Genomic DNA, 16,054 nt, shown 5'->3' on the forward strand with positions numbered 1-16,054 from the left:
TCTGCAGGTTGGGATAGAATACCCACCAAAGTTATTAAAGTGGTACACAATAGAATTGCAAACCCACTAGCTCAGATAATAAATCAATGTTTTGAAGAGGGCTGTTTCCCAGAGGTACTGAAATATGCTGAAGTCAAACCACTCTTCAAGAAGGGATCAAGAGAGATCATGGGAAATTATCGTCCTATCTCAATTCTCCCAGTCCTATCTAAAATATTTGAAAAACTTGCTGTTGCTCAAATCCAAAACTTCATTGCAAAATATTCTGTTATTCTAAACAATCAATTTGGTTTTCAGCAAGGGAAAAACACCGTAGATGCAGTTAACAGTTTCATTGAGAAAATAAGTACGTCATTAGACAAGAGAAATAAGGTGGCAGGAATTTTCTGCGACCTCACAAAGGCATTCGATTCCGTAAACCACGCATTGCTTGTTTACAAACTTGAAAAGTATGGCATTGGCGGCAGTGCCCTACAATGGCTTAAATCCTACTTATCCAACAGAAAGCAAAGAGTTAGCATTTCTTCAAATGGCGCATATTATTTTTCTGACTGGAAAAAAATTACTCAGGGTGTTCCACAAGGCTCCATATTAGGCCCAGTCCTATTTCTCTTTTATGTTAATGACTTACCATTAAATATCAGCTCCCCATCAGTTCTGTTCGCAGATGATACTTCTGTCTTAGTTGAAGATCAGGATTCAGAAAAAATTCTCAAATCTGTGATCAGTACCCTCAGTACCTTAGAAACTTGGTTTCAGCTAAATGGGCTGAATCTAAACATATCTAAGACTCACGTGATGCAGTTCAAAACCAAACAGTCAAAATGTGAGCAAATTAAGATTGTACACAACAACCAAGTTATAGAAGAAGTTGACTCAGTCAAATTCTTAGGTCTAAAAGTAGATGAAAATTTGAGGTGGCAGGCACACATTGAATACCTTGCAAACAAATTGAGCAGCTTTGCATTTGCAATGCATATATTATCAACTGCAACGGACATTGACACGCGGAAAGTAGCATATACAAGCTACTTTGAATCCATTATTAGGTATGGTATTGTTTTTTGGGGTAACTCGACAAACATAGTGCGGATACTAAAAATACAGAAAAAAATCATACGAAATATGTGCACTGCCAATCACAAAGAACCATGTCGACCATTATTTAGGAAACTCAAAATATTAACTCTGCCATCCTTATACATATATGAGATTATTATATTTTTGTACTCCAGACGCGACTTATTTGAGGGAAACCATTTTGTCCATTCACATGATACCAGAAACAAAGAAAATTTTATGCTCCCCACCCACCGCCTCAGACTGTTTGCCCAGGGACCTCAATACATGGGAATGAAAATTTTTAATAAATTAAAAGGGAACAAGTTGATGCAGATGAATTTAGGTTCACTTAAAAGAAAGCTATATGAGGTACTGACAATGAAGTGTTATTACTCAGTGGATGAATTCATGCAGGACAATCTGGAAATTTGAGCTGGGTACAATGTGTTACATGTTCCAAGAAATATCCTTATAGTGTTGTTATTTATTATAGTGCTATCATTAATTAATGTAAAAATCATTGTAATTGTTTTATAAATTTTTGACATGTCTCCTGTACGCAAACCAAATGGATTGCAAATGTACGTCATGAGATGAATAAAACACAATTCACAATTCACAATATTTACTTTATGCTTGCTTCTGCTGCTCGTTCCAGCTGAATACATATTGTATTTACTTTAAGCATGGTGCCCCAGCAGATACTCCATCAGCCAATGAGGAGTGAAAATACGCAAATTATAACAACAATTTTGGGTTTAGGTCAACACAATAACAGATCCTGAACTGAGCTTTTTCATTAGATTAACTCTGCTCAACTGAATTCCAAGGAATTTTACACAGGGTGTTTCATTTAGTGAATGACCATTAATATTTACTTCTGGTGCTAACAGGTCAATATTGCTTGTCTGGAATGAAATATAAGTATGAGTCTTTGTGAGATTACGATTTAGACTGTTATTCGTAAACTATGATCTATATCATCTGAGATGAAGTTGCATTTGCAGCCTTGATTACTATACTTATTTCATCAACAGTTTTAACAGTTTCTGAACAGCTCTATAAAGTAAAAGTAAGATCAATTATGCATATTAAGGACAAGAGTGAGTTCAGTACAAATTCTTGTGGAACCACACAAGTTACGTTTTTCCATTGTGATGTTGGTTTCACTCCTGTGATCCCCTGCATAAGTAAGACTCTTTGTTATGAAGGTATGAGACCATCCATGCAAGACAAATAGGAAATGAACTAACCACTTTCAAATTACAAAATTATAAGGAATATATTGACATAGACATGTAAGATATCCACCAGGAGGATAGTCAATGTGACTGTTTTATAAAAAGCATAAAATTTTAAATTGGACCCTCTTTCTACTACATACAGCTGAGACATAGGTTTCATCACTTATTTTTTATGCAAACATACAATATAACTCAGGAACAACACAACAATAATTCTCATAAATCCAAACGTCATTTGTAGAACTGAAACTCACCTTGGTTTCTGGAGATGATGAAGAATCAGAAGTAAGAATTTCACTTCCTGAAAGTAAACCAGAACATTAAAACAGAACAACCATAAGAAAAAGTACTGGAGGAAATTTTTGTAAAAATGTCAAATAACAATGTTGGCTGAAGGGAAGAGCGATAAATGCTAACAATGTAAAGGAAACTTATGTACTACTACTACTATGTGACTTTCTTCATATGAGAGTGATCAATTAACATTATACGCTACCAAACTGGATCGCCATCTTTTGAACTTAGAAAACAGTCATATCATTGGTATTATGTACATGGGTGTGCATTATAGTGACATATCACACAGGTAGTTGGCTGTAGAGCTATGATTGCAGAACGAGTAGTGACAAGATGCACTCAGAACAACATGCTGCATGAAGGGTAGGGACAGGTTCTTCTATAAGGGTTAGACCACAAGAGGATTGCAGGATTGTTTGACTGGCTCTGATGAACAGGTGGATGATAACTGCTAAATTCTGGCCAGACATTACAGAATGTCACCATAAATTTTCATAAACAGATTACTCATAGATGGATTGAGATCTTGAGTTACCATACGTCATTTGTTATTGCCACCATACCACAGACAATAGAGTTGTATGATGTAGAGCCAGAGTCAATTGGGGCACTGAATGGCATTTTATGGTGCTCAGCTAAGAGTCTCCCTTCTGTTCATGGTGGTTAGAACAATGCTAGTGCGTCCATATATGATCCACTGAAAGGCCACAAGAAGCAGCAATTCCCAAGATCCATATCTCTCCAGTACCTCAAATCATAGTGTAGGTATTGAATGTGAGAACAGGCCCGATTTGGTAATTGTTGAAAAGCAGCTGAGTGGTAAACCCTACTGTCATACCATTCATGGCCATGGTACAAAATGGCATATTCCAGCAGGGTAATGCAAGATCTCACACTGCAATTCACAACACAAATGCCTGAGGAACGTAAGGATCCTTGACTGGCCTTCCCAGTCACATGACATGTCATCAATAGAGTAGGTCTGGGATATGATAGGAAGACAAACCCCCACAATAACCTCCAGTCAGCATGCTTGTCATGTGAATATGGGAGCCACAGGTTTAGGAGGGGCCATACTCAATTTCCCTAGCGCCAAACGAATGGTTCCCAAAGGATAGACATACTGGATAGTTTGCCATGCAGGATCATACAGCCTTACATCATGCAGCCGGAGTATGGAAATAGACTTGTTTGTGAAAGAGAAGTATCCATATGGACAGTGCAATGACATCTGGATCAATCCTGTCAATACAGTGACCACCATTGTGGCTTTCCTTGACAGGATGGCACAGAGAGCTGATCTGACAGTGGCAGGCCCGACGACAACACTCGACACAAGAGTGGAATCATATTGTCTTTTCAGAAAGTACCAGTTCTGCATACTGTAACACAATGGATGTATCCATGTGCAGAGGCTAAGTAGAGAATGAATGTTGCCAGATTGTATTCTTCATAGTCATACTCGCACAGTGCCTGGTGTGATGGTATAGTTTGTGACTGGCTACACAACATGGTCATCTCTGGTTTGCATAGCCAGTAATTTGAATAGCAGCCATTGCAATGCTGACATGCTAAGGTCAGTGGCTGTGCCCTATCTTCTTGCTCTCCATCTTAATCTTTCAACATGACAACAAAAACCTGAACATTGCCTGTGCTGTCCTGACGTACCTTGATAAAAAGGGGTTCAACAGTTGCCCTGGTCAACACATTTTCCACATCTCACCTGTTGAAAACATCAGGTCACAGATTGCTGAGAAGTTGGCTTACCACAACCTGTCAGCTGCTATGGTTGATGAACAATGGCATAGAGGTGAAGCAGAGTGGAATGACCAACTTGATTCACAGCCAGTTAGGGTTATTGTTGCCGTCATAGATGACAGCTCCGTGTGCTAAATTTTAGACTCTATGAACCCCCAAATGAGCTACAAAAGTTAGTTAAGTATGCTTCCCACTGTATGATCTTGGTTTAATAACTCCAGTAAAGGAGGAAGAAAAAAATGTTTGTTACATACACAACTCACCTTATTTCTCGACATAGTCTACTTAGAGGAATACAAGCTTGGTTCCTCAATCCTCCAGTTCTTCATCCTATTGGAAAAATGGGCTCTGTCAAACTCTGTGGAATACTCATTGACTGCAACTATCACTTCTTCATTTGATGCTAATTTCTTCTCAAAAAGCCAAAGTTTCAAATTAGGGAACAAGAAGAAGTCACTTGGGGATATATCTGGTGAATAGGGTGGATGAGGAACCAATTCAGAGGCCAAAATTCATGATCATTTGCCAGTGTTATCACTCCTGTGTGGTATGGTGCATTATCCTGGCGAAAGAGCACTTTTCTGCATGCAAACCTTAGTCCTTTTTCAGCCAATGAAAGTTTCAGAAGATCTAACAATGAAACATAATAGGATCCAGTTATGGTTCTGCCTTTTTCCAAGAAATCTATGAGAATTATTATCTGGAATCCCAGAAAACTGTGGTTATTACCTTACCAACTGATATAATGATTTTTGTCTTTTTCAATGCCCTTCCACCAGCCTATGTCCTTTGTTTCAACCCCCATTTGACTCTGGTGCATAATGATTGATCCAGCTTTCATCAACAGTCACAAATTGGCATAAAAAGTCTTCCAGATTGCGATTAAATATCATCAGACATTGTGGTTAAATGTGCAGGATGTGCTATGGGTTGATGGTGAGCAATCGTGGCAACCACCTTGAAGATAGGTTCTTCATGGCCAGTTCCCTCAGTCAAGATTCACTCACTTGAGCAGTCTCACAAATTTTTATTCGGCTGTCTTGCATTACCATATCACAGATTTTGTCAATAACTTCGTTTGTGGTGATCTCAATTAGATGGTCCGAGCATGCTTCGTCTTCAATGTTTGTCTCATCATGTTTAAACTCATTAATCCAAAAGCAAATGGTTTTCAATATTGGTGCAGAGTCCGGAACATCATCCATTCTGTTTTGATTTGTGTGGCACTCCAACCCTTCAAATGAAAATGTGTAATTACAGCACGAAACTCTGTTTTATCCATTTTCAGTTGCAGTTCAGTAAAAGTTTGTTATTTCTATCCTTGCTGGTTTTGCAATTTTAGTAGCCAGCAATGTAGTTTTTTACTGTATGTTCTCCCAAAGATCTCAATAATTCTGATAGAATTGTTCAATATAAGGTGCCTGGGAGGTCTTCTGGTGCTCAGTCATATTCTTATTGGAGTATCACAACTACCACATCATCTTCCAGTTTGTCTTCCCTTTCTATAATACTGTCTTCAAGTTTCTCTCTTTTGTAGTGACCTTGTATATATTCCTTCCAGCTTCACCATTTCCTTCTCTGCTTAATGATGGCTTGCCCTCTGTCTTCTTGGCATTTATACAGCTATTTCTTCAATGGTTTCTTTTATATTGCTATATGCAACATCTAGTTTCCCAGTCCTCTGAGCTTAAACAGTTTTTTGTTTCTCCTCTACCCATTCCTGCTTTACCATTTTGCACTTTCTGATAATTTTATTTTTAGAGGTCTGTATTCCATTTTGCCTACATTGCTTGATGCTTCATGCTTTCTCTTTTCATTGTTCATCAATTAAATTCAATATCTCACATGTTGGCCAACAATTTCTACTGTACAGTCTCTTTTTCCTGTTTCTTCTCTGATACCTTAATTATTTTATCTCTCACAGCTACCATTTCATCTTCTATTGCATTACTTTCAACCGCTTCAGTCAACTATTGCCTGCACAACAACCTCTGGTTCTTCCAACTTATCCATGTTCCACCTCTTTGATTTTATGCCTTTACGTAATACCTTCAACTTTAATCTTCAGTTGATACACAATAAATTATGGTTAGAGTCCACATTTGCTCCTGGGAATATTCTGCATTTTAAATTCTGATTTCTAAATTAACAGAATTTTGCACAGAAAGCAATTTAATAACTGCCAGCACTTGGTTTAGGAAACATGAAATAAGGTTGAATACATGGAAGACACATAGAGACACCAGAAGATTTCAAATACATTCCATAATGGTAAGACAGAGATACCACTACAGATTTTAAATGGCAAAAATATCCAGGGGGAAAATGTTGAGTCTGTCAAAATTTATGGTTATGAACTGTGGATTAAAACTCAAGAAATCACAGAAAGGTAAGAATTTAAGGAGATAGGCCTAGATAAATTGATAGAAGAGGTTATTAAGAGTTTCACAGGTAACATTGGACAACAAATGACTGAAGCAGTGGAAAGGCATGTAAGGTCAGCAAAAGATCAAATAAACAAAATTATTTATAGAAAAATACATAAACTGGTAGAAGCTGATCATGTTGGAGACCAGATTTGGCTGAGCATAAATGTTGGGACACATAAGGCAATACTGATCCTGTGATGGAGTCAGGCAAACCTACACTTGTTTAGAGAAATCCTTGTTGTTTGGAAGACACTCTTTGAAATTTTGAAAGTAGCATGGATAAAATGCAGAGAACAAAAAATTATCTACAACTTGTTCAGAAACCAGGCTGCATTTATAAGAGTCAAAGGATTTGAAAGGGAAGCTGTAGTCAAGAAGGGAATAAGAATGGGTTGTAGTCTCTTCACAGCATTGAATAAAACGTTCTCGGTTTTCAAGCCGCATCAATTCGAATAAAATCCTCCAGCTTTCAATGATAATCTCCACCATCGTTGTCAGGAGTTCACTGACTGCCAGGGCTGCTACGGTTTCTCGCTTATATAGGCATGATGACATCATCAACAGCCAATCAGATAAACCCAATGCAGCACACATGCGTAAGCTACCCGGACAGCTAGTGGAGCTATTGCTCGTGGCAGCACTGATGATGTCAGGTGGCACCAGGGGTAAGCGCCACATTTGAAACTGCCGCTCCAGCATCAGACATCTATCTTTGCTTTCTTTTGATGTCCAACGCCCGCCCCCATGCCCTGCTGAGTATGTACCCATGGTCTCTGTTGAAATTGTCATTGTTTAAACAAATTGCAGCCTCTTCCTTTATAATGGAGTCCCAATATGTAGAGCCAACACTTTTTTATTATCAAACTGTATTTTATGTCCATTCTCCAGGCAATTCTCCGCTATGGCTGACTTGTCAAGCTCCCTTTGTTTTATATGGCGCTTGTGCTCACTACAATGCTCCGCAACTGCGCAAATTGTTTGTCCGATATACATGCTGCCACATTCACAGGGTACACCATACATGCCAGACACTCGAAGAGCAATGTTGTCTTTAACAGGGAGCAACATATCTCGTATATTGGGGGCGGGCCGAACACTGGTCTTAAGCCATGTTTCTGCAGCAGATGTCCTAACTTTCTGCTAGTTGCTCCACAGTATGGAAGGAATGTAGTCCATTTGGCCTCTTCTACTGATTTACCAGGTGTCTTTTGTCAGTGGCCTTTGAAAGCATTTGCGATGTCTCTTTTGCTGTATCAATTTTTCCTGAAAACATGTTTTAAGTTCTGCCATTCAGACTGTAGGTGGTCATCATCAGAGATAATCCTGGCTCTATGAACCAACGGGTTTAGGACCACTTTCGTGTGTACAGGTTGGTGGAAACTATTGCGTTCAAGTACTGATCAGTGTGTGTAGGTTTCCGGTAGACCGAATGACCAAGCTGGCCTCCTGCCTTCCGCTCCACCAAAACATCCAAGAATGGTAGCTTGCCATGCTTCTCCATCTCAACAGTAAATTTAATGTTGGGATGGACACCATTCAGGTGACTGATGAACTGCCGTAGTGTATCTTCACCAGTGCTGTATAATCTATGCACTGAACAAGCAGTGAAATTTGGAAAGGGAACTGAAGTTCAGGGAGAATCAATGAAACTTTGAAGCTTGCCAGTGACATTGCAATTCCTTAAGACAGGCAGTTGAAGTAGAATTGAATGGAATGATAGATAGATATCCAGCAATTACAGGCCCTGCACACCACACGCTGCTTCCACAAACTGCCTCTGTTCCTTTCTGTTTTGTGCCAGATACCTCCAGGTGTCTTCAATCCCCAGATCTGCTAGGTCCTTCACTAGGTCACCCATCCAGAGCTGCCATGGTCATTCAATGGGGCATTTGGGGTTTGGTTTCCCGTTTAGTGCCATCTTCGCCTGTCTTCCATCTGGCATATGAGCTACACAGCCCACCCATTGTGTCCCTTTGCTCTTTATCTTCTGTAGGATAGTTGGTTGTCACATCAGAAGGTAGATTTCCTTGTTTTTCCTCCTCCCCATTATCTAAAACTGGTCTCCATATCTTCCTCATTACTCTTCTTTCAAATATTAATAGTTTTTCCTTTCATTACTTAGTCATGCTCCATGTTTCAGAACCATACATTACTGTTGGCCATATCACAAGATTTTCATCTTAGTGTCTACTGAAATTGATTTAGAGCCAAACGTCTCTCTGAGGGAATGATTGTATTTCATTCCCACTGCTATTCTTCCCTTGATGTCCATTTTTATGTTGTCCCTTGAATGGAACATTAAATGAACACCAAGAGTATAAAATAGTAGTAATGCAATGTATGAATTAAATCAGTTTATGCTAGTAGATTCGGAAACAAGACACTAAAAGGAGTTGGGTTTAGCTGTTTGGGCAGCAAAACAACTTATGATAACTATTGTAGAGATGATATAAAATGTAGATTTACCGAGAAAACCGTTTCTGAAAAAGTGAAATTTGCTACACAATGAATATTTATTTAAATGTTATGAAGTATTTTCTGAAGTTATTTGTCTGGAGCACAACATTTTACAGAATTGTAACATGGACATTAAACAGTGCAGAAAAGAAGAGAATATAAGCTTTTGTAATGTAGTGATAGAGAAGAATGCTGAAACTGGATTGATCTTCGTGTCAAGGCAATGAAGATTTTTAAGGGCAAAACATGCCAAAGGGAGCATTATTGAGGAATGATATTTGTGACATAAATGCTCAAAACAATACAAGATGTCTGCGTAATCCTCATTTACAACCACTCCCTGACTCTGACAGAAGAACCAATGGAACATTATCAAACAAAAGCTCACCATCATAGAGCTATCTCACTGTTTGATTGCTGTGAATAAAATTCAGTGCAAAAGATTCTTTGAGTGTCTGAAATGCATGACCCCAACATAAAATTTGAATGAAGTGAAGGGTAACTCATTTGATCATATCTCTCCCTTCAAATTTCTCTTGACTCACATTGCTCAACATTAACTTATTCTGGTGGTGTTCACTTTTTTGGAGATTTTTACGCAGCCCAATGGCTGGTAATAGTTTGAGCAACTTGTATTTGACTGTGAATGCAGATATACAATGTTCGAGATTGCAACTGTGTTATAAAAGAGTTATGTCAAAATAGCTCCAGGTTTATTTGTGCTCTTTTTCCTCATTCAGACATAACAATCAATGGGAACCTATTTTCGAGGTCTTTCCACAAGCTGTGAATAATATTGTCAAGCCACAGTTGCACTTGATGTAACAGTCATGCAGATGGTCTGATATTACACCATACCTCAAGTCAGAACTTCACATAGCTCATTATTAAAGTTTTTAACTTGAATAGCATAACTACCTCATATTCATAATACTGCATTTGGCAATTGGTTTTATTATCCTGTTCAATATATATAAAAACGAAGATGATGTAACTTACCAAACGAAAGTGTTGGTATGTTGATAGAAACACAAATAAACACAAACACTCACACAAAATTCAAGCTTTCGCAACCCACGGATGCTTCATCAGGAAAGAGGGAAGGAGAGGGAAAGACGAAAGGATGTGGGTTTTAAGGGAGAGGGTAAGGAGTCATTCCAGTCCCGGGAGCAGAAAGACTTACCTTAGGGGGAAAAAAGGACAGGTATACACTCACACATATCCATCTGCACATATACAGACACAAGCAGACATTTGTAAAGGCAAAGAGTTTGGACAGAGATGTCAGCTGGAAGATCACGTCCACTTCATGTTTGAAGATAAACTGCTGTAAACAAGAAAAGCAATCAAGTACAGAGGCAAAGATGTTATTGAATGACAGGTGAGGTATGAGTGGCGGCAACTTGAAATTAGCAGAGGTTGAGGCCTGGTGGGTAACCTCTTGGTTCATCCCTATGAAATCCCCAAACCACCTTCCCTACCCTCTGGCTCCTATCCTTGTAACCACCCCCGGCATAAAACCTGTCCCATGCACCATCCCACCACCACCTACTCCAGTCCTGTAACCCGGAATGTGTACACGATCAAAGGCAGAACCACGTGTGAAACCCCCATGTGATTTACCAACTGACCTGCCTACACTGTGACGCTTTCTATGTGGGAATAACCAGCAACAAACTGTCCATACGCATGAATGGACACAGGCAGACAGTGTTTGTTGGTAATGAGGATCACCCTGTGGCTAAACATGCCTTGGTGCACGGCCAGCACATCTTGGCACAGTGTTACACCGTCCAGGTTATCTGGATACTTCCCACTTACACTAACCTATAAGAACTCCGGAGATGGGAACTTGCCGTTCAGTATATCCTCTCTTCTCGTTATCCACCAGGCCTCAATCTCCGCTAATTTCAAGTTGCCGTCACTCATACCTCACCTGTCTTTCAACAACATCTTTGCCTCCACACTTCCGCTTGTGCCACTGAGAGCTATATCCATGTGTTTGGTGTGAGTTGAGTTATAACAAACAGGACAAGTGTATTCTACAGCTACACAGTGCTTTTGCAGAAGTTAAAATTGTTTCAGCGTGACTTCCTCACTGTGAACAAGCCAGTTTTACAAGGATATTGTTCCTGGTCGAAAACTTCACTTGGTGTTCATGCAATGGTTCTGGTATGTAGGAGATATGTCAAATGTCATTCCTAGGTGTTTTGGAGGGTAACATTGTTCCAGTGTGACCCTTGACTAAACCACATTTAATTTCTGAGTGGCACCCCGTTTCTCTAATTGGTTTAAGCCAATTTGGACTGTAGTACTGTAAAAGTCCTTCAAGCGCGTTTTCCACATATATATATATATATATATATATATATATATATATATATATATATATATATATATATATATATAAAATAGAAAGAAACATCCACATGGAAAAAATATATTAAAAACAAAGATTCCAAGACTTACCAAGTGGGAAAGCGCCGGCAGACAGGCACATGAACAAAACACACAAACACACACACAAAATTACTAGCTTTCGCAACCGATGGTTGCTTCTTCAGGAAGGAGAGGGAAAGACGAGAGGATGTGGGTTTTAAGGGAGAGGGTAAGGAGTCATTCCAATCCCGGGAGTGGAAAGACTTCCCTTAGGGGAAAAAAAGGACAGGTGTACACTCGCACACACACACACACACACACACACACACACACACACACACACACACATATCCATCCGCACATACACAGACACAAGCAGACATATTTAGGCAAAGAGTAAAGGCAGAGATGTCAGTCGAGGCGGAAGTACAGAGGCAAAGAAGTTGTTGAAAGACAGGTGAGGTATGAGCGGCGGAAACTTGAAATTAGCGGAGGTTGAGGCCTGGCGGATATCGAGAAGAGAGGATATACTGAAGGGCGAGTTCCCATCTCCGGAGTTCGGATAGGTTGGTGTTGGTGGGAAGTATCCAGATAACTCGGACGGTGTAACACTGTGCCAAGATGTGCTGGCCGTGCACCAAGGCATGTTTAGCCACAGGGTGATCCTCATTACCAACAAACACTGTCTGCCTGTGTCCATTCATGCGAATGGACAGTTTGTTGCTGGTCATTCCCACATAGAAAGCGTCACAGTGCAGGCAGGTCAGTTGGTAAATCACGTGGGTGCTTTCACACGTGGCTCTCCCTTTGATCGTGTACACCTTCCGGGTTACAGGACTGGAGTAGGTGGTGGTGGGAGGGTGCATAGGACAGGTTTTACACCGGGGGCGGTTGCAAGGGTAGGAGCCAGAGGGTAGGGAAGGTGGTTTGGGGATTTCATAGGGATGAACCAAGAGGTTACAAAGGTTAGGTGGACGGCGGAAAGACACTCTTGGTGGAGTGGGGAAGATTTCATGAAGTATGGATCTCATTTCGGGGCAGGATTTTAGGAAGTCGTATCCCTGCTGGAGAGCCACATTCAAGGTCTGATCCAGTCCCGGGAAGTATTCTGTCACAAGTGGGGCACTTTTGGGGTTCTTCTGTGGGAGGTTCTGGGTTTGAGGGGATGAGGAAGTGGCTCTGGTTATCTGCTTCTGTACCAGGTCGGGAGGGTAGTTGCGGGATGCGAAAGCTGTTTTCAGGTTGTTGGTGTAATGGTCGAGGGATTCAGGACTGGAGCAGATTCGTTTGCCACGAAGGCCTAGGCTGTAGGGAAGAGACCGTTTGATATGGAATGGGTGGCAGATGTCATAATGGAGGTACTGTTGCTTATTGGTGGGTTTGATGTGGACGGATGTGTGAAGCTGGCCATTGGACAGATGGAGGTCAACGTCTAGGAAAGTGGCATGGGATTTGGAGTAGGACCAGGTGAATCTGATGGAACCAAAGGAGTTGAGGTTGGAGTGGAAATTCTGGAGTTGTTCTTCACTGTGAGTCCAGATCATGAAGATGTCATCAATAAATCTGTACCAAACTTTGGGTTGGCAGGCTTGGGTAACCAAGAAGGCTTCCTCTAAGCGACCCATAAATAGGTTGGCATACGAGGGGGCCATCCTGGTACCCATGGCTGTTCCCTTTAATTGTTGGTATGTCTGGCCTTCAAAAGTGAAGAACTTGTGGGTCAGGATGAAGCTGGCTAAGGTGACGAGGAAAGAGGTTTTAGGTAGGGTTGCAGGTGATCGGCGTGAAAGGAAGTGCTCCATTGCAGCGAGGCCCTGGACGTGCGGGATATTCGTGTATATTGAAGTGGCATCAATGGTTACAAGGATGGTTTCCGGGGGTAACAGACTGGGTACGGATTCCAGGCGTTCGAGAAAGTAGTTGGTGTCTTTGATGAAGCTAGTAATTCTGTGTGTGTGTGTTTGTGTTTTTTGTGTGTTTTGTTCATTGTGCCTGTCTGCCGGCGCTTTCCCTCTTGGTAAGTCTTGGAATCTTTGTTTTTAATATATTTTTCCCATGTGGAAGTTTCTTTCTATTTTATTTACGTCATCATTAATTTGAACCCAACAATTACGTTTGTTATTGTCTCTGTTGCATTTCGAAATCTTCTCCGTCATCTTACTTTCTCTTCTCGTTTGTACAAGTAGTTTCATTTTGTATTCATCTTCCCTTTTTCCGAATCTACCCTACATTTTATCCTGCCTAATTATACTCAATAATACGTAATTTACTTCCAAACTATAACCTAAAATTTTTTTAACGCTTTCAACATAACCGCTGCTATAAAATCCACTGTTCCAAGTTTACAAACATTTCATGTAAACTCGTGAATACTATTTCACAGCTTCAGTTCCTTTCAGCCATTAAAGAACCATCTCAGTTATTTCCAACAACTTTCGTTTTATTTCCATTCCCGTTTTTCCCACATAACCGATCATTTTTTAGCAGCTTCCCACAGGTTTACACGTTATTATTTCTTCATCAAACAATTGTTACCCTCATTATCATAACCTGCCAGTCCACAACCAGTCCTTTGAATACATTTACACACATATTTGTCGAGATTTTATTCGAAATTTTTTTTCGAATTTTATTTTTTCGGAAATTATTTTTTCGAAACTGTTTTTTTCTTTCGAAACCTTTTTTTCTTTCGAAACTTTTTTTCTTTCGAAACTTTTTTCGAAAAATGTTTTTCGAATTTTACTTGAATTTCGCCACCCTTTTACGTGATCTGGAGACAACATAACTACCTTACCTTTGCACCCATTGTTGTTCACCAACCTAAGTTCAGCACAGGTTCAACATAGCTCATCTCAAACCAACACTTTTTCGCCTTTTATCACACCTTTATCTACATCTACATCTACATCACTACTCTGCAATTCACATTTAAGTGCTTGGCAGAGGGTTCATCGAACCACAATCATACTATCTCTCTACTATTCCACTCCCGAACAGCGAGCGGGAAAAACGAACACCTAAACCTTTCTGTTCGAGCTCTGATTTCTCTTATTTTATTTTAATGATCATTCCTACCTATGTAGGTTGGGCTCAACAAAATATTTTCGCATTCGGAAGAGAAAGTTGGTGACTGAAATTTCGTAAAAAGGTCTCGCCGTGACGAAAAACGTCTATGCTGTAATAACTTCCATCCCAACTCGTGTATCATATCTGCCACACTCTCTCCCCTATAACGTGATAATACAAAACGAGCTGCCCTTTTTTGCACTCTTTCGATGTCCTCCGTCAATCCCACCTGGTAAGGATCCCACACCGCGCAGCAATATTCTAACAGAGGACGAACGAGTGTAGTGTAAGCTGTCTCTTTAGTGGACTTGTTGCATCTTCTAAGTGTCCTGCCAATGAAACGCAACCTTTGGCTCGCCTTCCCGACAATATTATCTATGTGGTCCTTCCAACTGAAGTTGTTCGTAATTTTAACACCCAGGTACTTAGTTGAATTGACAGCCTTGAGAATTGTACTATTTATCGAGTAATCGAATTCCAACGGATTTCTTTTGGAACTCATGTGGATCATCTCACACTTTTCGTTATTTAGCGTCAACTGCCACCTGACACACCATACAGCAATCTTTTCTAAATCGCTTTGCAGCTGATACTGGTCTTCGGATGACCTTACTAGACGGTAAATTACAGCATCATCTGCGAACAGTCTAAGAGAACTGATCAGATTGTCACCCAGGTCATTTATATAGATCAGGAACAGTAGAGGTCCCAGGACGCTTCCCTGGGGAACACCTGATATCACTTCAGTTTTACTCGATGATTTGCCGTCTATTACTACGAACTGCGACCTTCCTGACAGGAAATCACGAATCCAGTCGCACAACTGAGACGATAGCCCATAGCTCCGCAGCTTGATTAGAAGTCGCTTGTGAGGAACGGTGTCAAAAGCTTTCCGGAAATCTAGAAATACGGAATCAACTTGAGATCCCCTGTCGATAGCGGCCATTACTTCGTGCGAATAAAGAGCTAGCTGCGTTGCACAAGAGCGATGTTTTCTGAAGCCATGCTGATTACGTGTCAATAGATCGTTCCCTTCGAGGTGATTCATAATGTTTGAATACAGTATATGCTCCAAAACCCTACTGCAAACCAACGTCAATGATATAGGTCTGTAGTTAAATGGATTACTCCTACTACCCCTCTTGAACACTGGTGCGACCTGCGCAATTTTCCAATCTGTAGGTACAGATCTATCGGTGAGCGAGCGGTTGTATATGAGTGCTAAGTAGGGAGCTATAGTATCAGCGTAATCTGAAAGGAACCTAATTGGTATACAATTTGGACCTGAAGACTTGCCCGTATCAAGCGATTTGAGTTGCTTCGCAACCCCTAAGGTATCTACTTCTAAGAAACTCATGCTAG

At 40.4% G+C, this 16,054-nt stretch overlaps 1 protein-coding gene across 1 annotated transcript in view; it reads right to left on the bottom strand.

Moving 5' to 3' along the window:
- LOC126281238 (uncharacterized) overlaps window positions 1-16,054 on the bottom strand; it is a 201,012-nt gene that overhangs the window by 76,013 nt on the left and 108,945 nt on the right. The window contains exon 6 of the mRNA XM_049980010.1: window positions 2,561-2,607. Within this exon, the coding sequence (XP_049835967.1) occupies window positions 2,561-2,607 (47 nt within the window). The remainder of the gene's footprint in view (window positions 1-2,560; window positions 2,608-16,054) is intronic.

This window comes from Schistocerca gregaria, chromosome 7 (assembly GCF_023897955.1).
Source record: "Schistocerca gregaria isolate iqSchGreg1 chromosome 7, iqSchGreg1.2, whole genome shotgun sequence".
Classification (NCBI taxonomy): Eukaryota; Metazoa; Arthropoda; class Insecta; order Orthoptera; family Acrididae; genus Schistocerca; species Schistocerca gregaria.